The sequence below is a fragment of the Balaenoptera ricei genome, chromosome 1, assembly GCF_028023285.1.
Source record: "Balaenoptera ricei isolate mBalRic1 chromosome 1, mBalRic1.hap2, whole genome shotgun sequence".
NCBI classification, from domain to species: Eukaryota; Metazoa; Chordata; class Mammalia; order Artiodactyla; family Balaenopteridae; genus Balaenoptera; species Balaenoptera ricei.
The window spans coordinates 151,756,445-151,782,061 of NC_082639.1; the positions used below are offsets into that span (position 1 = coordinate 151,756,445).

The window sequence follows — 25,617 nt, forward strand, 5'->3', positions numbered from 1 at the left end:
ATAAAATTGTACCTTGAACACCTTCTAGGAGTAAGTCAACTCCCTTCCTATAAAAATCAGAAGCAGCTTCATAGTCATTTTCTTCTTCCTTTTTTAAAGCCAGCTTTATTAATTCTCCTGCTTTCTCCAAATAATCTCTCTTGCCAAGCTTGGATTTTAAACTGCCAGGAAAGAGGCCACGACTTTCCCGTTCTTCTTCTGTTTTACTCTGTTCACTGTCAGAAGCAACAGCCCCTAGTGCTGAAGAATCCGAAGAAAGACTGAGACCAAAAGTTCTAATGGGAGAATTTTGATTGGAAGCCATTCCATCATCCAACTCAGCAAGAGAATCCACATCAACAGTAAGAGATATTAGATCACTGTCACTGGAGAAGCCTAGAAATATGATCACAATAGTAAACAGATATTAAACTGAGAATCAGCCAAAAGAATACAAATCATACTGACTATTCATTTTTTCATACTACCCATGTCAATCAGGAAGGGTGTAATTTACTGATGGAAGTCAGTGTCTAGCAATTTGTTCCAGCTTAGTTCATTCTTTTTTTTTTAATATCTTTATTGGAATATAATTTCTTTACAATGTTGTGTTAGTTTCTGCTGTATAACAAAGTGAATCAGCTATACATATACATATATCCCGATATCCCCTCCCTCTTGCATCTTCCTCCCACCTTCCCTATCCCACCCCTCTAGGTGGTCACAGCACCGAGCTGATCTCCCTGGGCTATGCAGCTGCTTCCCACTAGCTCTCTATTTTACATTTGGTAGTATAGTCAATGCAACTCTCTCACTTCGTCCCATCTTACCCTTCCCCCTCCCCGTGTCCTCAAGTTCATTCTCTACATCCACGTCTTTATTCCTGTTCTGCCCCTAGGTTCATCAGAACCATTTTTTGTTTTAGATTCCAAATATATGTGTTACTATACGATATTTGTTTTTCTCTTTCTTAGTTCATTCATTTTTGCGCTGTCTCCCTACAGCTCTAGAAGACAGTCTCCTTGCCTTAATCATCAAACTAAAACTGAGACAAGTCTTTATCTAGCCTTGTTGTCAAAAAGAGCCCTTACCACAAGATCTTGTAAACTATTTATAGAAGGCTGATGCTTGTATACACAGCTGCTGTGAACAACAGCATTATGATAAAAGGAAGAGTAAGAGCTTTAGAGTAAGACAAAAAAGAAGTGCCTGAACCCCCGCTCTTTAAAACTTACTGTGTGACCAACAGCGAGTTACTTAATAATATAACTTATCACGCAGGGCTTTAAATGAGGAAAAGAGTTAATGGATATAACAGGCTATCATTAAATTATAACTATTATAGCAATTACATAATAATTATTTTACAATAATATAATGTATCCTCAGAGGTGTGCTTTTAAGTAACCATCCATATCTGGAAAATGTATGCCACTTACGGTTTTTTTTAACTGAAGTATTTTGAAATTTACATTTCAGCCTCTTCCACAAGCTTTTGGAGGAATCTTTGGTCTGTATTTGCATCTTAGTTTTCTGACATAAAGTGAATAATGGGTGCTACTGAAACATTTAAGCAATGAAAATTACTTCTTCCATTTCATATAACTGACTTCATGGTAAGTGAAGTCATTCTTAAAAATGATTAAGAACCTCAAACAGCTTTTGTTTATATGGATTGTATCTGTAAATATTTACCAGTCTTGATATTTTAAAAACAGACAGAATTTTTTTTAACACTAAAGCCCATTACATGTTAACATACTGTTTTTTCCTTTTTTTTTTTTTTTTGTTCATTCATTCTCCTGTTACAGGACCTTTTTATCATTTCAAGTTTGTTATTTTTTTTAATTTATTTTTGGCTGTGTTGGGTCTTCGTTGCTGCACACTGGCTTTCTCTAGTTGCGCCAAGCAGCAGCTACTCTTCATTGCGGTGCGCGGGCTTCTCATTGAGGTGGCTTCTCTTGTTGCGGAGCACAGGCTCTAGGCACCCAGGCTTCAGCAGTTGTGGCACGCAGGCTCAGTAGTTGTGGCTCGTGGGCTCTAGAGCACAGGCTCAGTAGTTGTGGCGCACGGGCTTAGCTGCTCCGTATCATGTGGGATCTTCCCAACCAGGGCTCGAACTCGTGTTCCCTGCACTGGCAGGTGGATTCTTAACCACTGTGCCACCAGGGAAGTCCCAACATAATTTTTATAAAAATAACTAAGAAGTGCCATTGTGTTACATTTTTGCAAATCTTGTTAACAGAAGATGGCTGCAGTCTCATGACTAATTCTGCACTCAGTCTGTTGTCAGATGTTTTTCTGGTTGGAAAATTTGAAGAAAATGTCACATGGGTAAGTAACTGAAAATGGGGTGAATATTTTAATAGCCTTTTCAAATAATTGTGGCTATTGCTTTTTTGATACTACCAGAAAACTTAACAAAGAGTAGTTTCTTAAAGGTTAGTTTACATGTGGAATATAAATTTCTATCAATGTAATTTCTGTCTCTGTTACATTCAAATCCATGGGTCTGTCTTACACACTGAATGGATCTTTTATCATGCATGAGTTTGTAACATCACACCCTGGTCATTTTGAAAATATTAGTTCCCTGAGTTACACAGATCCTCCAAATGGTGACAAATTTCATTATTACAATATCTCCAAGAAAATCATATTTGCTACTTACCACCACCAACATCATCAAAAAATTCTTTAAGTATTGGAAACTGTCAGGCTCAAAGTGGCTGATACAGGTTCTCCAAAATTCTAATTTGGGACTGAAAACTAGAATTTTATCAGTATTTGGCAACAAATACTGTTAGCTGTTTTGCTCAAAGTGGCTGATACAGGTTCTCCAAAATTCTAATTTGGGACTGAAAACTAGAATTTTATCAGTATTTGGCAACAAATACTGTTAGCTGTTTTCCTTGAAGTGTCAGCTCACTTCATTCATTTTCAGAAAAAAACATTTGCTAAATACCCAAGTCTGAATAATGATAGTTTGTATGTCAATCATTCTTTCAAACAAAAATGGGGTCCCCAGGAAAAAGTAGCTAGTTTATGGCTCAATTGCACAAGTGCTTTTTCTCAAGGCAACCATGGTAGTTCAGTATGCAAAGTGTTTTATGTATACTTCCATGTCATCACACAGAATACCAAGAAGACATGTACCCAAGGGTTGAGATTTAATAAAATTAACAGTTTTTACTGCTTTATCAAGGCTTTAATTCCTAGGTGAAACTACCATTGGTATTACTGCAAGTATGTGCAACAATTACTGTTACAGCCTCGTATCACTGTCTTGATTCATGCTCAAGTACATCAGTTTTATCCACCATTGCTTTTGGATCATCAAATGTCAGCAGAGTGGAAACAGCAAATAATTTCCTAGATTATTATGAAAATAGTTTCTGCCTTGGGCATCCCCTGAAAAACATATCAGGAATACCCAGGGGTATGAAGACCATACTTTGAGAGCCACTGATTTATATCATTAAATAAGATTGACAATAGGGTTAGGCAAAACTTAGGTCTGGGAACAACTATGAGATCTGCATCTCCACTGAATACTGACTGCCAAGTTTCTCATAAAGGAAAATATATTAAGAAGAAAATGATCTCCCCAGGATCATATACTAAGTCAAAATTAAAGGTGGATTTGAGTGTACAATTCTAGATCAGGGACCAGCAAACTTTTTTTCTGAGGGCCACAGGGTGACTATTTTAGGCTTTGTGGGCCATATGACCTCAGTCACAACTAATCAACACTGCTGTTGTAGCATAAAAGCAGCCACAGACAATGCCTACGTGAAAAGCGTGCCTGTGTTCCAATAAAACTTCTTATATGGATGTTGAAATCTGAATTCCATATAATTTTCACATGCCACAAAATAGTATTCTTTTGAATTCTGTCAACCATTTAAAAATGTAAAAACCATTCTTAGCTTGTAGGTCATATAAAAACAGGTGGCAGGCCAGACTTGGACCATGGGCCACAGTTTGTCAACCCCTATTACAGACTCAAATTGCTTACTTCATACGGAATAAAGTAAGTTAGGGTAAAAACATTTACTGGCAGCTAAGCTCAAATTTCAAATCAGCTTTAGACACTACTTTGGCACTCTGTCAATATATCCTGTTTTCAGGGATTTTGGGGTTTTTTTTAATCCTTAGAATGCTCATAAAGTACTAATTTTGTTCACTAAAAGCAACAGATTTCATTAAATCCACAATATCAGATGAAATTCACTGGATCTAGTGGAAATCTTTTCAATTCTCTGACATTTCAACTGTATAGACAGCACTTAAAATCAAAATCTCTTTATAGCAATCTACAAAATTATTTATCCACTGCTCTGAGCAATATATAAACTTTACAAGAGATTTTTTAAAATAATTTTTAAATATTTTAGATATTCAATACAAATTTATTTCCTTAAACAGTTATCATTATATAACCTGGTCCATTGAAATTAATAAACAAAGAAAAAAAATGTTGTTTATACAGCTAATCACAAAACAAAGGAAATGTTATAGATCTTTTGTCTGCTCTCTGATGTCTTGTCACTATAACCTCCACATCATCTATCACATTGTACTGTTTCATGCTTTGCCTGATTTTCCTTCCTAACAAGAACAATAATACCAAAGGGTAAGAGGGTAAAGTTATGTGTATTCAGTTTCTTGGCTTTTGACCATAAACATCTAGTCACATAGACATATTTCCTCTTACTTTTCCAACCTTATTTTATTAGCAAAGGAAATTATGATTAAATGAAATTAGATCAGAAAAGTAAGACCATCAAAACACCTAGGGAGAAAGTCAGATAGTAAAATAAAGTAAAAAATAAGTATTCTATACAAATTGTTTCCTTTTCAAATTCTACCTAATTCTAAATGAGTGCTTTTTTTTTTTTAATAGATCTTTATTGGAGTATAATTGCTTCACAATGCTGTATTAGTTTCTGTTGTACAACAAATTGAATCAGCCATATGCATACATATATCCCCATATCCCCTCCCTCTTGAGCCTCCCTCCCACCCTCCTTATCCCACCCCTCTAGGTGGTCACAAAGCACCGAGCTGATCTCCCTGTGCTATGCAGCTGCTTCCCACTACCTATCTATTTTACATTTGGTAGTGTATATATGTCACTGCTACTCTCACTTCGCCCCAGCTTCCCCCTCCCCACCCCGTGTCCTCAAGTCAATGCTCTACGTCTACATCTTTATTCCTGCCCTGCCACTAGGTTCATCAGTAACATTTTTTTTTTTTTACATTGCATATATGTGCGTTAGCATACGGTATTTGTTTTTCTCTTTCTGACTTACTTCACTCTGTATGACAGACTCTAGGGCCATCCACCTATAAAGGAGGAATGTTTCAAAATAAGCAAACATAAAAACTAGCAGGTTAGGAAGAGGAAATTTTTTAGCCTAAACAGGAGAAGCAAAAGGAAACAAAAAGACTTGTTCTGGTTTAACCTTTTTGGAGGACAACTTGGCAATGCATACCAGATGCAAAACATGCTGGTATCTTTGGCCCAGAAATTCAGCAATTTATACCAGAAATAAACAGAGACATGAAAAAAAGATCCATACATAAGAATATCCATCACAAAAATTAGTGCAATTGGAAATAACAAATTCCTAACGATAGGAGATTATGGCACATCCTTATGATAAAATATTATACAGTTATTAAAAATTATGTTATAGAAGAATATTTAATGCTAAAGCATTCATGCTCTATTAATCAAAAACAACAAACTGCAAAGCAGTATATATATACTATAATTCTAGTTTAAAACCACAAACACAGAAAAAAAGTCTAGGAAGGTACACTAAACATTAACAGTACTTTTCTCTGTATGCTGGGACTGCAGGTGACTCTTACCATATTTGCTGTATGTGTATGACAAGTTCTTAAGGCTCTGTATGTGAAGGATATCAAAGAAGATATAGCAAGAGCTAAAACTGGGAATTTGTTTGTAAATGAAGATATGTTATACAGACATAATTTATAAAATGTAGGCCTGTGTGCATCATGGCCAGCAGCCAGTGCCAAGAAACATCTAACTTAAGAGAGAAGACAGACATGATTATAAAGACAGATCTGTATAAAGCAGACTAACCCCTGACACTTCTTCCTTGCTTGTTTTCTTCCTTTAATTCTCCTCTTAAGATGTACCCTAATATACCTGAAAAACCTAACCTTATCATATTTCCTCAACCATACACTGCAACTAATCTAGTATTATCTGATATGTTTCTCTTCCATATTGAAGCAATTTCTACCTTCCCTTCTTCTCAATGAAGGGAATTCCCCAATCAGCTCAAGAAGAACACTCCCCGTCTACCACCTCAGCAATTAATATAAAAATATAGATAGAGGTATGCAAATACTCAGTACCTAGTTTATTCATCTTATATCCTTAGTAAATCTACTTAATACAGTGCTTGCTCAACTCCTTGAAATCACAGTCCTGTCATTTAATCTGTTTTTTTACAAAGCTACACATATAAATATCACATGAAATGGACACTAGCTCCCTGAAACCCAGAAAGTTAACAAGTAAGATAGAGAGCTGCAAGCAAGAAAGAGGTTCTCAGTTAAGGTGAGTAGCAAGAACACTGTGGATAAGGCAGGGCAACAACTGACAATACAGAGACTATTTGTCAAAAGTTAAACCAACTTGAAGTCAATCCATGTTTAAAGGGGCCCTCTGGGCCATCATGAGAGTAAAAGGTGCATCCTTTACCAACACCATCAAGTCAAAAACCTAAGCCTTTTTTGGAAAGGGTGGGGGGTGGAGGGGAGTCAAAGGTTCTATGAAAGCGTTCTGCCTCCAGGTTCATATCACAGAGATTCAAGTCTCAGGGCTATTAGAGGGCCCCAGGCGACTGGTTAAAAAGCAGCTACAACAGTTCACCTACCTACTCTCACCTTCTGTGCTTTGAACTGCTCAGAGTAGGGCAGTGTAGTGTAATCTGTCTAGGACACCGTCTCTGAAAGACAGGCACCAGGGGAAAAGGCTGAGTTGCCATAGAATAAATCTTTATACTATAAGCTATCAGAAATCTGTATTTGAAGACCATCTGCAAAAAAGAGATCAGTTTCCTTTAGAACAACAGGTGGTCTCTCATGGCCGACTATATATAAAATACATGGCCTCATTATTATTAGCTGATAGCTTTCACTGAGCCCTGAGGTTCAAGTATTGCCATAGTCAATGAAAGGGAATTTCTACTTTTCCTAGCAGCAATGACTCAAGCTTCACACACAAAGCAAGATTTCTCACGAGCAGAACAAAGGTCACCCTGAGGTAGAAGACATACATATCAATCTCCATTAAGAAACGAGCCCTTATAAATATGATTTTAAGTGAATACCTAAAACTAAAAGTTGATGTTAGTCAAGATTCCTGTACTTGAATAAAGACGCAGACGTAGAGAATGATCTTGAGGACACGGGGAGGGGGAAGGGTAAGCTGGGACAAAGTGAGAGAGTGACATGGACTTATATACACTACCAAATGTAAAACAGATAGCTAGTGGGAAGCAGCTGCATAGCCCAGGGAGATCAGCTCGGTGCTTTGTCACCACCTAGAGGGGTGGGATAGGGAGGGTGGGAGGGAGACGCAAGAGGGAGGGGATATGGGGATATATGTATATGTATAGCTGATTCACTTTGTTATACAGCAGAAACTAACACACCATTGTAAAGCAATTATACTCCAATAAAGATGTAAAAATAAATAAATAAATAAAAATTTTAAAAAAAAACACCCACAATAAAAAAAGTCTGTACTTGATTACCAACTCATCATTCAATAATAGCTATTGTTACTAAAAAGAACCATTCCTTTGACATTTCACATTTTTATAATGTCCTCGATACATGTCTTTGCTTCACCGTTGAAATTTTATAAAAAGAACATCAGAATACCTACTGCATATTTGCTTTAAAAAAAGAGTAAACTCATAACACAATAAATCAATCACAATTACAACCCTAATACTGTTACCTTATCATGAACAACAAAGATCTATGAGTTCGCTTCCATTTCTACCTAATGAACTTTTTCTGCTGCTACTCTCCATAATCCATAATCTACTCTGCAAATCAAACCTGTTACCAGCTCGTAAGTAACTCACACTGAGCTTTCTATACCAAATATGTATTCTCACTGCCTTCCCCTACATAAAATTAAATCTCATTTCAAAATACAGTTCTGTGATTGCTATTAAATATCAGGAGTGCCGTGACTGCCTTAGGCACCTGGCTTAACTTCTCTGAAATTCCAATTTTTAATTGCAAGATAAGAGATTTACCTATATCATTCCCAATGTTCCTTCTATTCTAAAACCCATTCCCACAACATATTAATATCATGAATTTTTTATTTGCCCCACCCGACTGCTAAACTCTTAATATCCAACGTTATCCTCAATAGCCCTAGAGTTGTTAAGGGTCAATACTTAAAATTTGTGTCATTTGTTTTATATGCACACATAACCACAATGACACATTCTCATTTGTGCTTATCTTGAGAATAATAACTTATTCTTTTTTTTCCTATTTATTTTCAACTTCTCCACCAAAGGAAATTCAACTAATAATGGACAGTGAATAAGAGTCAAGTAGATAAGCACTTAAGAGAAAAAGGAACTTCAAACTGAATAAGCACACTCGAAAGTAATACAGGAGGGCCTAGAATTAGCCCAGTAACAAGATTTACAGTTCTCATGGTGCCACCTAGTGGACATTTGCACTAAATTCTACTTTAAATTTAAATTACTTTTAATTAGGCTTTCTATATTTTGTCATCTTTGTGCTTACCTACATAATAGAAATTATTACCCTGCCACCAAATAAATACACAAATCTTGAACTGAAAGTTATTTTAAGAGGTCCCTTACATAGACTAGCAATAGATGCTATTCTCAAAATATACATCTCATTTACTCTAAAAATAGTTAATTCAAGACCGCTTAACAGATCCTTTCTTGTGTCTACAATTGTTACAATGAGCACTTAGGGAGCTCTTACTCCACAACTTACAGGCAAAAAGAAAAAAAAAGGTAAATTTGACTACTCCAGGAGACATTTAAGAATATTTATTCTTAAAGATATGCTACATATAAAAAGCGGATCTCTCCAGTGGTTATGATCACCTAATTATTTTCTCTTATTTGCTGCATACACCTGGAAAATGTCCCTCCCAAAACTGCAAAAGAAGTCAAGTAATGTACTAGGAAGAGGAAATGACACAGTTTACCAGATGAGCTTATACCAACATCAAAGGCTCCAATACCAAGACCAACATGGCAGTAAAGCAACCTACATCCTTCCAACAGGCCAACAGATGAGAGAAACATATCAAGAGGCTCAATTCCCATGCACCATTTTGGCCAGGTTTCCACTAATGTCACAGTAACTTTATAGCTAAGTTTAATTCAACAAAAAGATGGAATTTTAAAAAGGAAATAAGATGTTAACAATCAATTAAATCTTCTTTCATCTTTGAGAAAATATAGTTTAATTTCACTGAACAAAGGAGATAAAGAGCAACCAGCATTTCATTTTAAAAACATAAAACATTAACATTTTATCTAAAAACCTACTGAATAATTTTATAATTTTCAATTTCATATTAGATAAAATACATCTAGCAGTTAATCACCAAATTATTGGTTTTATGAAACCTTAAAGAGGTTTCTTCTATCATACTATAAAATAATGAAATTTTTTTTAAATCCACTAACCCAATTCTTTACGTTTTCCTTAGAAAACTTTCTTTCAAGGTAAATTAAGTAAGACCTGTTGATTGCATTTTATGATACTAATAAAAATGATGATCACTTAGCCTCTACATATGTTCTCTGTCACTCTAACTCTAACTGAAGGACCTTGGCACAGCAGACTATATATTAAGATTTGCCCTTCTGGCTCATTCCACTGGCAAACTAAATCACAAGTATGAAAAATGAATCCACCTTCAAAACACCATTTAAAATACCACACTCAGAGGAGCTGTTATGGAGAAAATCACCTCCTCACATTTTGGCTCTGAATTCAAATCTCAAGCATTTGCCACCACAATCCCTCTACAACCTTCCATTTCACTGCATACCTGTGGGGCTTGGCTGGCTGCCAGCTTTCCCTGCTCTTTTCCTACTAGAGGCCCTCTCCCTTGGTTGTCTCTGTGGTTTGCAGACCTTTTGGTATGAAAGTAAATCTTCCACTTGTCTAGTATGCCAGACAATCTCATGATATTTAAAAGTCATTTTTCCTCTCAAATAACAATGAATTTGCAAGTTGTCTGACACTCCGAGCTGTATTTGTCAACAGGTATCTTTCAGCAGGATTAATTAGCCAGGCATAGAGGCTTTTAAAGGGAGGGGGTAAAAAACATATACATTAACAGCATTTCCAGTTCCATGTTTTTCATTCTTCAAGGATCACAGTGTGTTTTAGAGATGGTAATATAGTTAGAAAACTAAACTATGCACTGAAAGGATAAAATTTCAGTATTACTTTTAGGTACCATTAAGTCTTTTTCTGTGTTTTTAACAGAAATGTTGCCCCCAATTTCCCTCATAAAAGCATATTCATAAATGATAACTGCTTCCAAGGAAAACTCATCTTTTTGAAGCGTCAAAGATAAACCCTGAAACAAATATACTCTACCTCTGCTGTAGGTAGGGTGGCCCATTCACCCAGTTTGCCCAGCTTGTTGGTTTATGCTTGTTGTCTTGGCGTACAATAAGTACAGTAGCATCTTCTTTAATTCTCAGAAGTGTCTCAGTTTGGACAATAAATTATAAGCTCACCCTAGCTTATAAAGTTAGAGCTATAATCTACCTTAGGTTATATCTCCTTTAATATCAATACAGCCACCTTTTTATTCCGAACAGCTTCCACATTTTACAACACCATCCCAAGGAAAGTCATCCTAATAATAATGCTCCTCCCCGTCTCTCCTAAACTAAGGCAAAAGACCTCTGCACCACTCCCATCCCTGATTACCTTATACTCAAATAGGCTTCTGGGACACCCTTCTCTCACCATGGTTGACTCCTACCTAGGTAATAAAGACTTACCAAGGATATCAAAGAACATAACCATCCCCAAATCAAATACTCTTCAATTTCTGCATCAAAAAACAAAGAGAGAAAAGAAACATTCTGTAATTTTCAAGAACTGTACTCCTCACTGAATACTCTCCCACAAATCTTTCTAACTCTCTTACTTGTCCTCTCTTGGACGTCACCAAATCAGCACATTTACAGGCAGAAAATGCCCTCTCCCTCTTTCTCAGGAGTAGGAGTGTATCTCTGAGGCAACACCCAGATCAGGTTATCCCAGGAAAGTCACCCTCCAAGGAAACTAGTTCTAGAAACAGAGTCACCTTAGGAACTCAAGCAGTGATTAGATTTTCCAAAGCCTAGCAAGGATCTCAGATCAAAATAGGTCGTGGAGAATAGATTTTTTTCCCCCAACAAACCTGATGGACTATAAAATAAAATTACTATCAACAATGTTTTTCTATGACCTTAGCTGATTCAGGACGGAGTCAAAGATATTGAGGACCCAAGGGAGATCCCTGGGTCTCAGGTCCCCCATACATTTCACAGAACAGTAGGTGTAAGTTAATGGACTGTGCTTTTAAGTCAATGCGAGCCATCATGAAAAATAAGAAAAGCTAATCACTTCTCAATGTGGTACCACCAAAAGAAAAATAAATTTTAAATGCATCAGCCCACACAATGGATGGGAACTTGTTGTTCCTACCAAAACATGATGGGAATTACTGCAATAGATCTATGTCAATGTGTCTGTCACTGTATGACATCAGTACACATCCCCACAAAAACATCACTACAATGAGATCATGGCTACCTCCCATGTTAGAGTCATACACCATTCTCCTCTACCATAAATTCTTACTCATGAAAGAGATCAAGAAATATTATCTAGTCTATTTTTCTTTTATATAAACCAAACCTAAGCCACCTCAAACAAATCTAATTACGTATTTTTAAAGACTCTTCCCACCCTATCCCCAAGTCTCTCTCTTTTTTAATTCCAAAATATTTTCTGGAAGAAAACTAGCTAAGGAAATTCAAAGACCAAAATATGTATTTTAAATCTTCATAAAAATTCAAAGATGGCTTAATAGAGGAATAAAACAAGAGATTAAGCATTCTTGAATTAAAGTGATTAAAAGTACAAAAATTGCTTTGGTTTAGGCTCATGTTATTATAAAATATATCAAAAACACTAAAACTGCCTTAGATTTATTCTTTCTGGTGCATGACTAAACTTTTAAAGCCAGTCTTGGAATTTATTGTCTGATAGTCAGATGCTGCTAAATAAACTTTAGCAAGGCATTCTTATACTAGACAACACAAATTCTGAACACTCATTATACCACATTTCATCAAATCTAAGAAGCCATTAATTGTAGGACAAATCATTATTTTATACATCACTAAGAAAGAAAAAAGCTGCCTATTAAATGTAAGATATCATCAACCCAGTATTATGTACTCAATATCAGTGACGTTAAAACATGAGGGAAAAAAAATATCTTAGAATTAGTGAAATACTCTCAAATTCCTATATCCATCTAATTGTGGCAATGTAGCTATGATTTATAGTCTGTTGCAATCAAAACCACTGAAATGAAAAAAAAATTTAAATCTCTTACCTTCTGTAGTACATTCAGGAAAGCTATCAATGAGGGAATCCGAATAAGCTTCAACAGGACCAATCAATTCAGAACCATCATTGATTATTCCACCCTAAAAAGACCAAAGTAACTGTGCTTCATTGTCGATATGAGTATTTTAAAAAATCAGTAATGAGAACAATGGTTATCTCATCTATGTACAAGAATTACAAAAATGTTCTTCTATTAAACTAGATTACAATTGCTTTTAAAAAATCAATAGGAATATCAATATTGGTTCATCAAATGTAACAAATGTACCACACCAGGGAAAGATGTTAATAATAGGGGAAACTGTGAGGGAGAAAGGGGAATCTATGGGAAAACTCTATACTTTCTGCATAATTTTTCCGTAAACCTAAACTGTTCTAAAACATAGCTTATTATTTAAAAATTCAACAGGAATTTTACAATGTTTTTAATAATGTGTGGCTTTTTATAAAAGCATGTTATTTTAAATCTACCAAAAGTACTCATTAAAAAAAATGCAGAAAAAGAAAAAGCCCACCAGCTAAAGTGGTGGGTATTACTCAGTATCCTTAGTAGTCACTAGTCTTTCTAATTAATGATAAATGATGGACTCCATTAGGAAGTCATTTAATTTTACCAAATTAAAAACTACAACATACAACACAGCACCTCAAGTGATCCGAGAAGTGCCTTATATTCGAGAATCATTTGAATGCAATGTACATAAGACTAAATAAATTTAAGATATTTTGTTAAAGAGATACATTTTTAATAAATATAAAACTGACTTATCCATGTGACCATCATTTTAATTCTATATTTAAGTTTGAAAATTCAGGCCTGAAAAGATTATTTTCTCTTACTCTGTGTGCAACTAGAGAATGCTCTATCAGGCAAGTGGTGTGGTGTGATTTTGTGCTGTGGCTTTATGGACTGAATGCTCCAATCACATATATAAAGGTTTATAACCCTTAAATAACTATAACTAATTAAAATAATAGCTCTTCTGCTCTTTAACATATTTCCTTTTACCTTCCACCAACAGTTCTATACCCCCAAACACTATTACCAGGATAGCAAAACCCAAGAGAAATACAAGACCCCTATTTCCTCTCTGTGTCAGCACAAAGAACTCAACAACTATCCTTCCCCCACCCCTAACAACTATCTTTACCTAATCTAGTCTCCCTGCCAGTTCATCCTTAAGGAAGAGAAATTTGAAATGGTCCCTCTCAAATGATCAAATTTTACTTCCCTGAGTTTTAAGTGAACTGAAACTTTGAAAACGATTATTTTTAGAAGAATTTTTATCACATTACTCTATTTTTTTATTAAAATATTCAAATCACAGATTGTAACTGAATTTTTCTCCAAAAAGAGTATCTATTCTAGACTAAGCCATCCTTTAAACAATATCCAAACCAAACCCTAAGAAAATGTAAAAGTATTCCTGAGAATTTTAATAGGCAAATTTGATTTTAGGTATAATCTCACGTAGTAGAAAGTGCCTTTCAACTACTAACTACCTCTTCCACTAACAGGTATGTGACTTTAAGTTACCTACCTATAAAATAGAAATAATATCTACATAACTAACTCAAAGAGTTGTTAGGACTAAAAGATTTCACAGATGTAAAGTGTTTAGAACAATGTAATAAGCACTCAAATTTTTATTTGTTATTACTAGCTGATACAAGATCTGCTCATAAGATAAAAACAAAATACTGAAGAATGCAAGAAATGTTTTAGCTCATAATCCTACAGAAATTTTACTTACCTAATTTAATAAACAATATTATACAAAATAGATAATAAAGAATAAATCTTTAACGAAACAAAATAATAACAAAAACTGTTCTAGAGGAACTTAAGGGAAGTAGTAGGAAAATATGCCACAATTCTACTTTAAATCTCTAGTTCAAAAACATTAACCTTTTAGTGTTTCTGAGTATGCAGTAAAAAGAAACTCTTATTATACAGCATCTCAAAGGTTTTGATTAATGAAGAGTCAATCTGGGGGGGAAGGAGTTCAGATACGCTGGAACATCCAAATATGGTGGTAAATCAGCAAATGCCCTCCAAAAGGCAATGATGAAACTAGAGAAAACTGTCAAAACAATTTTACATTTCAGAGCTCTGGAAATTAACCAAAAACATAAAGCAAATGAATAAGTGGCTACTCATAAAACCACAGAAGCCCGGGTGAGAACTGTGGGGGTCTGTGACATTCTTGCCTGAGGTTGTTCCCATATTCCCTCCCAGCTGGATTGCCATGGTAATTATACAAGGGAAGGCAAGCCTTAAAAACAAGTAGATTCACTTGCAGAAGAGGCTGGCATGATTTAGACTTAAGCACAGAAAAAAGTCCCCCCCCAAAACAGTGTTATCAATAATAGTAGCGATCTTAGTGCCAAACAAATAGCAAGAACAGTGGCTCAGCAAGCATGAAGTTGTAGTAAGCAAAGGACCAGCACGTTAGCCAGACATTTAGCAGGAAGATCCAGAAAATAACATGGCCATAAGGGTTCTTAATAAGTTCTCTACCTATCCATGCAGGAAAAACCAAAGACAGATCAAGCTATCTGCAAATCCCTGGCAAACCATGAGAGGGTGCGCATGCAGAGAAATGCAAGAGATCCCAAAGGAAAACAAAGGCCAGGGCAAACTTTAAAACTGCTTGAACCTTGAAAACACACAAAGAATCATCAGCATAAGGGAGAAGCATATAATGAAACAAAGTGTACAAGCAAAGGCCAATCACTGGCTGACCCAAGCTATGCTTATACAAGACACCTAGCCAGGTTTAAAAATACAATAAAGATTTTAAGCTGAGCAGAGATATTAGCAGTCACACACTGTACATCAAACAGACTACACAGATTTAGTACAGACATGTTACTGAACACACTAATAAAACAATGGCAACAACCCTCAGGGGAAAAAAATTAGAACATAGAGTTGCTATATTATCCAAATTTTTCAGTGTTCAACAACAAAATTATGAGACATACAAAGAAAGAGTAAAGTGTGATGATGAATGGATACACAGAATGGGGTATATTCATATCCACTTAATGGAATATTATTCAGCCATCAAAAGGACTTAAGTACTGATACATGCTACAACACAGATGAACCTTGAAAACATTAAGCTATGTGAAACAAGTCAGATGCAACAGGCCACATACTGTATGATCCCATTCATGTCCAGAATAGGCAAATTCATCAAAACAGAAAGTAAATTAGTGTTTGCTAGGGGTTGGGGCAAGTGGGGTAGGAGGGGTGAATGCTAATGGATATAATGTTTCTTTTGGGGTGATAAAAATGTTCTGAAATTAGATAGTAATAATGGTTGCATGACCTTGTGAACAAACTAAAAAACACTGAACTGTATGCCTTAATTGGTGTATTTTATGTAATGTGAATTAATCTCGATTTTAAGAAAAAAAGAACCAGATGAAAATCCTAGAGTTGAAAAGTATAGTAACAAAATTTTAAATTCACTAGAGAAGTTCACCAATACATTTGAGAAAGAATAACCAATGAACTTGAAGATCAACAGAAACTATCCAATATGAACATCATAAGAAAAAAATTGAAAAATAACAGAGAACCAGGGAGAGCTGTGGGATAATAACAAGCATACCAACTTACATGTAAAAAGAGTACCAGACATGAGAGAGGAAAAAGGGCTGAAAAAAAATATTTGAAGAGGTGAGGGCAGAAAACTTCCAAAATTTGACAAAAATATTAATCTACAAACACAAGAAGATAAATTAAACCCAAAATAAAATAAACAGAAACAGATCACCAGCTAGTCACTGTTGAAAGACAAAGGCTAAATTCAGAAAGAAGCAACAGAAAAAGACTTATACAGTGGAACTACAGTATAATTAACAGCTGACTTCACATAAAAAAACAATAAAGGAAAAAAGACAGAGGAATGATAAATTCAAACTGTTAAAAAGAACTGTCAATCAATAATTCTATACATCCAGCAAACTATTCTTTTAAAATGATGAGTAAATAAAAACATTTCCAGACAAGGACTGGGAGACTCTATTGCTAGCAAACCTGCCTTGCACAAAAAAAGAAACTACAATCCTTCAAGATGAAAGGAGATGACAACATATGGTAATTCAAATCCACCTGAACAAATAAAGAACACCAAAAAAAGGAAATATGAGGGTAAATAAAAAGACTACATAAATATATGTTCTTCTTTTTCCTCCCTTAACTCTTTGAAAAGACATCATAACACTGTATTGTTCAGTTTACATTTGAGGTATACGATAATATAACAAAAAAGGAGGAGTAAATAGAGCTCTATGGAGCAAACTTTCTATATTTTACTGGAATTAAGTTAGTATTCTTCTCAAGTAAATTGTCATAAGTAAAAGTGCATATTTTAATCCCTAGAGCAAACAGTAAGACTATAACTTTTAAAAACACACACCTAAAAAAAAAGAATTTAAGTGGTATAATAAACAATACCTATTTAATACAAAAGGTGGTATAAAGTAGAAAAACAAAAGAACAAAAAATATGAGACATATAACAAATAGCAAAATGGCAGACAAAAATTCAATCTTACCAATAATTAAATATAAAAGGACTAAATACCACAATCAACAACAGCAATTTGCAGACTGAATAAAAAAACAGGATTAAACTATATATAGTGCACATAAGAGTACCCTTTAGATTCAATAATACAAACAGACTGAAAGCAAAAGAATAAAAGAAAGGTACCATGCAACTGTAAGAAACCTAGAGTGCCTATATTAAAATCACCCAAAACAGACTTTAAGACAATAAATATTACTAGAAAGAGGGGCATTTCATAAGGTTAAGAAAATCAATTCATCAGGAAGATATAACCATTCTATGCCAAAAAAGCCCCAAAATAAAGTAAAAATTAACATAACTGAAAAGAAAAATAGAAAATTCAACAATAATAGAGACTTCAATACTTCAATCTCAATAATTGCTAGAACAACTAGACAAAATTAGCAAGGATAAAGAAGACAACACTATCAAGTAACTTGAATTAACAGATATTTACATAAAACTCCACCTGACAACAAAATATATGCTCCTTTCAATGTTGCTAGGAAATAAATCAGGTCTCAGTAAATTTTAAAGGAATGAAATCATACAATGTATATATTTTTTTCTTTTTATAAATTTATTTTTGGCTGTGTTGAGTCTTCATTGTTACGCGTGGGCTTTCTCTAGTTGTGGCGAGTGGGGGCTACTCTTCGTTGTGGTGCACAGACTTCTCATTGTGGTGTCTTCTCTTGTTGTGGAACACGGGCTCTAGGCACGTGGGTTTCAGTAGTTGTGGCATGTGGGCTCAGTAGTTGTGGCTTGCGGGCTCTAGAGTGCAGGCTCAGTAGTTGTGGCACACGGGCTTGGTTGCTCTGTGGTATGTGGGATCTTCCCAGACCAGAGCTCGAACCCATGTCCCTTGCATTGGCAGGCAGATTCTTAACCACTGAGCCACGAGGGAAGTCCACAATGTATATTTTCTGACCACAACCACAAGAAAACAAAATTAGAAATCAACAACAGATGAAACTTTAAGAAATCCACAAATATTTGGAAATTAAAGAACATGTTTCCAAATAACCAATGGGTCAACAGAAAAATCATAAAAGTAATCAGAAAATACTTTGAACTGAATAAAAGTGAAAATAAAACAAAAGTTTATGGGATGAGGCTCAAACAATTCTAAGAAGAAAATTTATAGCTGTAAATGCCTATGTTAGACAAGAAGAACCATCTCAAATCAATAACTTAAGCTTCAAATTTAAGGAATTAAAGAATTAGATAAAGAGCAAAGCAAACCCAAAGCATGCAAAAGGAAGGAAACAGAGTTTAGAACAGAAATCATGGGGCTTCCCTGGTGGCGCAGTGGTTGAGAATCTGCCTGCCAATACAGGGGACACGGGTTCGAGCCCGGGTCTGGGAAGATACCACATGCCGCGGAGCAACTGGGCCCATGAGCCACAACTACTGAGCCTGCGCGTCTGGAGCCTGTGCTCCGCAACAAGAGAGGCCGTGATAGTGAGAGGCCCGCGCACCGCGATGAAGAGTGGCCCCCGCTCGCCGCAACTAGAGAAAGCCCTTGCACAGAAACGAAGACCCAACGCAGCCAAAAATAAATAAATAAATAATAAATAAATAAAATAAATTAAAAAAAAAAAAAAAGAAGCAGATCTTTAAAAAAAAAAAAAAAAAAAAAAAGAACAGAAATCAGTGAAATGAAATAGAAAAATAGAGAAAAAAAAAATCAATGAAACCAAGTTGATCCTTTGAAAAGATCAACAAAAATATCAAACTTTTAGCTAGACAGGTCAAGAAAAAATAGATAAGACACAAATTACCAAAATCATAAATGAAAGAGGGGACATCACTACCATACCTATAGAAATTAAAAACATTGTAAGGAACACTATGAACAAAGTATAGAATTTAGATGAAAACTCCTAGGAAGATACAAGTTAACAAGCTGATTCAAGAAGAAAGAGAAAATTAGAATAGACCTACAACAAGAAAATGAACTGAATTAGAAATTTAAAATCTTCCCACATCAATTCCACTCCTAGGTATATACCTAAGAGAAATGAAAAAATATGTCCACACAAAAACTTATATGCCAGTATTCATAACAGTATCATTCATAATAGTCAAAAGGAGAAGACAACCTATATGTGCATCAACTGATGAATGGATAAACAAAATTTGGTATATCCATGGATCCATACAAAGGAATATTATAAGAAGTATAAAAAAAGGAATGAAATATGGATACTGGCTATAACATGGATAAACCTTTAAAGTATAATGCTAAATGAAAAAATACAATTCCATTCATAATAGCCACAAAAGAATAAAATATTTAGTAATAAATTTAACAAAAGAAGTGCCAGACTTATACCTGAAAATGGCAAAACACTGCTGAGACAAATTAAAGAACACAAATAAATGGTGAGTTATTTCATGTTCATAGATTAGAAGACAATATTGTTAAGATAACAATTCTCCCCAAACTGAACTACAGATTTAATACAATTCCAATCAAAATTTCATCAGAATTTTCTGTTGATATGGACAAGCTGATACTAAAACATTTTATGAAAATTCAAAGGAATCAAAATTGCCGTAACATCTTTGAAAAAATACAAATAAAGTGGGAAAACTTACACTTTCTGATTTCAAAACATATTATAAAGCTACAGTAATCAAGAGAGTACGTACTGGTAAAAGAACAGGCACATAAATCAACAGAAGATGTCAAAAGTCCAGAAATAAAGTGTTACATGTATAGTCAATTCTTTTTCAGCAACAGTGCCAACATACTTCAATAGGGAAAGGATAGTCTTTTCAACAAACAGTGCTGAGACTATTTGATATTCAAGTGCCAAAAGATTAATTTAGACTGTTACTTCACACTATACACAAAAATTAACTGCAAATGGATCACAGACTTCCAGAAAGGAATGTAAGAGAAAATTCTCTTGACTTTGGGTTAATCAAAGAGGTCTTAGATATAACAACAAAAGCATGATTCAAAAAAGAAAAAAAATGGTAAATTATACTTCATCAAAACTAAAAACTTTTGCACATCAAATGACACCATTAAGAAAATGAAAAGACAAGCCATACATTCGGAGAAAATATTTGCAAATCACGTATCTAATAAAGAACCTGTATCCAGATTACATTTGGAACTCATTAACACAAACAACTCAACCAAAAGATGGACAGATTTTAATAGACATTTCACCAAAGAATACATATAGATAAGCACATGAAAACATGTTCAACATCGTTAGCCAAACTGAAATTAATACTACCGTGAGATACCATTATACACATACACATAGTTATGATTTAAAAATCACACAGGGACTTCCCTGGTGGCGCAGTGGTTAAGAATCTGCCTGCCAATGCAAGGGACACGGGTTCGATACCTGCTCCGGGAAGATCCCACATGCCACGGAGCAACAAAGCCCAGGTGCCACAACTACTGAAGCCTGCGTGCCCTAGAGCCCACGCATCACAACAAAGGGTAGCCCCCGCTCGCCGCACCTAGAGAAAGCCCACACCTAGCAACAAAGACCCAACACAGCCAAAAGTAAATTAAAGAAAAAAAAAAAATCACACAATACCAAGTGTTGGTGAGGTTACAAAACTGAAATTAATACTACAGTGAGATACCATTATACACATAGTTATATTTTTTAAAGCACACGATACCAAGTGCTGGTGAGGTTATAAAAGAACCAGAGCCTTCATACATTGCTGGTGAACGTAAAATGGTAAAGTCACTCTGGAAAACAGTTTGGCAGTTTCTTAAAAACATAAACTTACCATGAGACTCAGCAATTCCACTGCTCAATATCTATCTGATATATGTTTTCTTTTTTTTTTTTAATAAATTTATTTATTTATTTATTTTTGGCTGTGTTGGGTCCTCGTTGCTGTGCGCGGGCCCTCCCCAGTTGCAGCGAGTGGGGGCTATTCTTCGTTGCGGTGTGCAGGCTTCTCACTGCGGTGGCCTCTCTTGTTGTGGAGCACGGGCTCCAGGCGCGCAGGCTTCAGTAGTTGTGGCGCGCAGGCTCAGTAGTTGTGACGCACGGGCCTAGCCGCTCCGCAGCATGTGGGATCCTCCCGGACCAGGGCTCGAACCCGTGTGCCCTGCATTGGCAGGCGGATTCTCAACCACTGCACCACCAGGGAAGCCCCTGATATATGTTTTCTATATGAAATGAAATTAGAACATTTTCTCACATCATATACAAAAATAAACTCAAAATGGATTAAAGACTTAAATGTTAGACTGGAAACTATAAAACTCCTAGAAGAATACACAGGTGGAACATTCTTTGACATAAATCATAGCAATATTTTTTGGATCCATTTCCAAAGGCAAAGGAAACAAAAGCAAAAATAAACAAACGGGACCTAATTAAACTAAAAAGCTTTTGAATAGCAAAGCAAACCATCAACAAAATGAGAAGACAACCTACTGACTAGGAGAAAACACTTGCAAATGATATGACCAATAAGGGGTTAACATCCAAAATACATAAAGAGCTCATACAACTCAACATCAAAAAAACAGTCAACCCAATTAAAAAATGGGCAGAAGACCTGAATAGACATTTTTCCAAAGACATACAGATGGCCAACAGGCACATGAAAAGATGCTTAACATCATTAATCACAAGAGAAATGCAAACCAAAACCACAATGAGACATCACCTCACCCTGTCAGAATGGCTATCATCAAAAAGACCACAAATAATAAATGTTAGCATGGATGTGGAAAAAAGGGAACCCTGTGCACTGCTGATGGGAATGTAAATTGGTGCTGCAACTGAAGAAAACAGTGTGGAGGTTTCTCAAAAAACTAAAAACAGAACTACCATATGACCCAGCAGTTCCAATACATCCAAAAAAAACAAAAACATAATTCAAAAAGATATATGACTTATGTCATAGAGTGTTCTGCCTATGTTTTCCTCTAAGAGTTTTATAGTGTCTGGCCTTACAATTAGGTCTTTAATCCATTTTGAGTTTATTTTTGTGTATGGTGTTAGGAAGTATTCTAATTTCATTCTTTTACATGTAGCTGTCCAGTTTTCCCAGCACCACTTATTGAAGAGGCTGTCTTTTCTCCATCGTATACTCTTGCCTCCTTTATCAAAGATAAGGTGACCATATGTGTGTGGGTTTATCTCTGGGCTTTCTATCCTGTTCCATTGATCTATATTTCTGTTTTTGTGCCAGTACCATACTGTCTTGATCTGTAGTGAGGTAGATGGACCTAGAGTCTGTCATACAGAGTGAAGTAAGTCAGAAGAGAAAAACAAATACCATACGCTAACACATATATATGGAATCTTAAAAAAAATGGTTCTGATGAACCTAGGGGCAGGACAGGAATAAAGACACAGACATAGAGAATGGACTTGAGGACACGGGGAGGGGGAAGGGTAAGCTGGGATGAAGTGAGAGAGTAACACTACCAAATGTAAAATAGCTAGCTAGTGGGAAGCAGCTGCATGGCACAGGGAAATCAGCTCAGTGCTTTGCGACCACCTAGAGGGGTGGGATAAGGAGGGTGGGAGGGAGACGCAAGAGGGAGGGGATATGGGGGTATAAGTATGCATATAGCTGATTCACTTTGTTATACAGCAGAAACTAACACAACACTGTAAAGCAATTATACTCCAACAAAGATGTTTAAAAAAAAGATATATGCACCCCAATGTTCAGAGTAGCATTATTTACAATGGGCAAGATATAGAAGCAACCTAAGTGTCCATCAACAGATGAACAGATAAAGAAGATGTGGTGTATATATACAATAGAATACTACTCAGCCATAAAAAAGGATGAAATTTTGCCATTTGCAACAACATGGATGGACTCGGAGGGTGTTATGTTTAGTGAAATAACTCAGAAAGAGAAAGACAAATACTGTATGATATCACTTATATGTGAAATCTAAAAATAAAGCAAACTGATGAATATAACAAAAAAGAAACAGACTTGGATATAGAGAAACAGTGATTATGACTGGGGAGAGGAAAGGGGGGAGGAGCAAAATAGGAGTAGGGGATTCAGAGGTACAAACTACTATCTATAAAATAAATAAGCTACCAGGACATATTGTACAACACAGGGAATATAGCCAATATTTTATAATAATTATAAATGGAGTATAACCTTTAAAAATTGTGAATCACTATGTTGTACACCTGAAACTTATATAATGTTGTAAATCAACTATACCTGAATTTTTAAATATATATATATGTGGAAAAAGAAACTTTGTTGTATAAGACAAATAAACCCTTTTCTTGTTTAAGATAATATGGTGAGTTTTGCTGTTGTTATTGTTTACTTGGAGCTAAATAACCTTCAAAGACCATATTTACTGATCTCTACGTAAAGAAACTAAGCATCACTGTTGTGATATTACCAAATCAGTATCTCTCTCCTGCCAAGCACACTGCTAAAGATATTTCCAAATATTTTCCAAGACTAGCTTGACTTCTCTTAAACTGCCCAATTTTTTCTTCCTTTCCTTTTGTTTCTCATTCCACAAAGCCTAAAAATAAGTGTCTTCCAGCAACAGTTACAATTAGGAATTCCCAGACCCAAAAGAAATAGAATGAGCAGCTAGCTTTCATTTAAATTGTTCAGTCTATGATCTGACCCCTATATCCCTTTTATAGCCCTTGGCATGTGTTAATTTCCGAGACTGCCTTTCACAATTTCTATAGAGCAATATTCTTCTTGCTTAGTAATGCTGCCATGGGATTTCCCTGGTGGCACAGTGGTTAAGAACCCACCTGCCAGTGCAGGGACACGGGTTCGAGCCTTGGTCCGGGAAGATCCCACATGCCACAGAGCAACTAAGCCCGTGCGCCACAACTACTGAGCCTGCGCACTAGAGCCCGGGAGCCGCAACTACTGAGCCCGTGTGCTACAACTACTGAGCCCGCGTGCTACAACTACTGAAGCCCGCGCGCCTAGAGCCCGTGCTCCGCAGCAAGAGAAGCCACCACGATGAGAAGCCCGCCCACCACAATGAAGAGTAGCCCCCGCTCGCCACAACTAGAGAAAGCCCAAGTGGAGCAACGAAGACCCAATGCAGCCAAAAAAATTAATTAAAAAAATAATAATAAATAATGCTGCCTTTTTCTAGAAGCATAGACTCGCTGCCACATACAAACAGCTGTACTTAGTAAAGAGCTAAATACTGTATCAATTTGACTTGGCCTTTTATCCTAAATATCTGCATTAGGTCATGAGCAGAAGCCAAATTTATCATCTCAACCGCATTTGCAGAGTAATGAAAAATTAAGCAATGAAGTCAATCAGCAAGAATCTTATTGCTACTACAAACTTTTCTACTACTCTTTCTATTTCTAAGTCATAAGTTTATAATATCTTTCAAAACATCAACTTCCTTCAGTAAACTAAAATAGGTCATAAAAAATAAATTCCTTTTGTAGATCCTTTGGTATATCCTTTTGTAAGATCCTCATATACCTTGCTGCCTATATGGTCTAAGAAATGACATATGTACAATTGAGTAGATTTTTAGTTAAAGAAGGGAAAAAATAATTATGGCACAATCATCTAGCTTTTTTCTAGAGAGCTAAATGCAATAGGAAACGACATTAATATTATAAATAAAGACGTTGATATTAACCGACAACTAGCACAGGTTCAATACAAAATAAGCTAGAAAATTATTATTTAAAATGATAATGAGGGCTTCCCTGGTGGCACAGTGGTTGAGAGTCTGCCTGCCAATGCAGGGGACACGGGTTCGAGCCCTGGTCTGGGAAGATCCCACATGCCGTGGAGCAACAAAGCCCGTGAGCCACAACTACTGAGCCTGCGCGTCTGGAGCCTGTGCTCCGCAACAAGAGAGGCCGTGACAGTGAGAGGCCCACACACCGCGATGAAGAGTGGCCCCTGCTCGCCGCAACTAGAGAAAGCCCGCGCACAGAAACGAAGACCCAACACAGCCAAAAATAAATAAATAAATAAAATGATAATGAACTCAGAATGAAGGCATTACGTGTCAAGAAACTTAAAACACTACTATCCAAACATCTGTGGTAATACAACTTGTACTAGTCTACCTCTTTAAGTTGTATGGTGACTATTTTTGTTCTATCTTTACATAGCTTAGTCTAATTAGAACAAATTTAATATAGACTAATAGAAAAGAAGTCTACTACTGAAAGACACCTCAAAAAGTGAAGATAACTACTGGAGTTTCATCATATTTAAACATTTTAATGTATTTGAATTATGATGGAGTGAATTAGGTAACCTCTAAACCCTCAGCATCAATTTTTTTTAAATCTGTGAATCGAAAATTATATACAGTTCTACATGAGAAATAGAAG

At 35.8% G+C, this 25,617-nt stretch overlaps 1 protein-coding gene across 5 annotated transcripts in view; it reads right to left on the minus strand.

Annotated features, from left to right (window-relative positions):
• RPS6KC1 (ribosomal protein S6 kinase C1) overlaps positions 1-25,617 on the minus strand; it is a 218,048-nt gene that overhangs the window by 115,648 nt on the left and 76,783 nt on the right. For 3 of the 5 annotated variants that reach the window (XM_059938198.1, XM_059938190.1, XM_059938217.1), the window contains 2 exons: positions 12,680-12,773; positions 13-375 (listed from right to left, as the gene is read on the minus strand). In XM_059938198.1, the coding sequence (XP_059794181.1) occupies positions 13-375; positions 12,680-12,773 (457 nt within the window). Of the gene's footprint in view, positions 1-12; positions 376-11,069; positions 11,120-12,679; positions 12,774-25,617 lie in introns of those variants that run through there. The other 2 variants (XM_059938211.1, XM_059938204.1) reach the window with 2 other exon arrangements.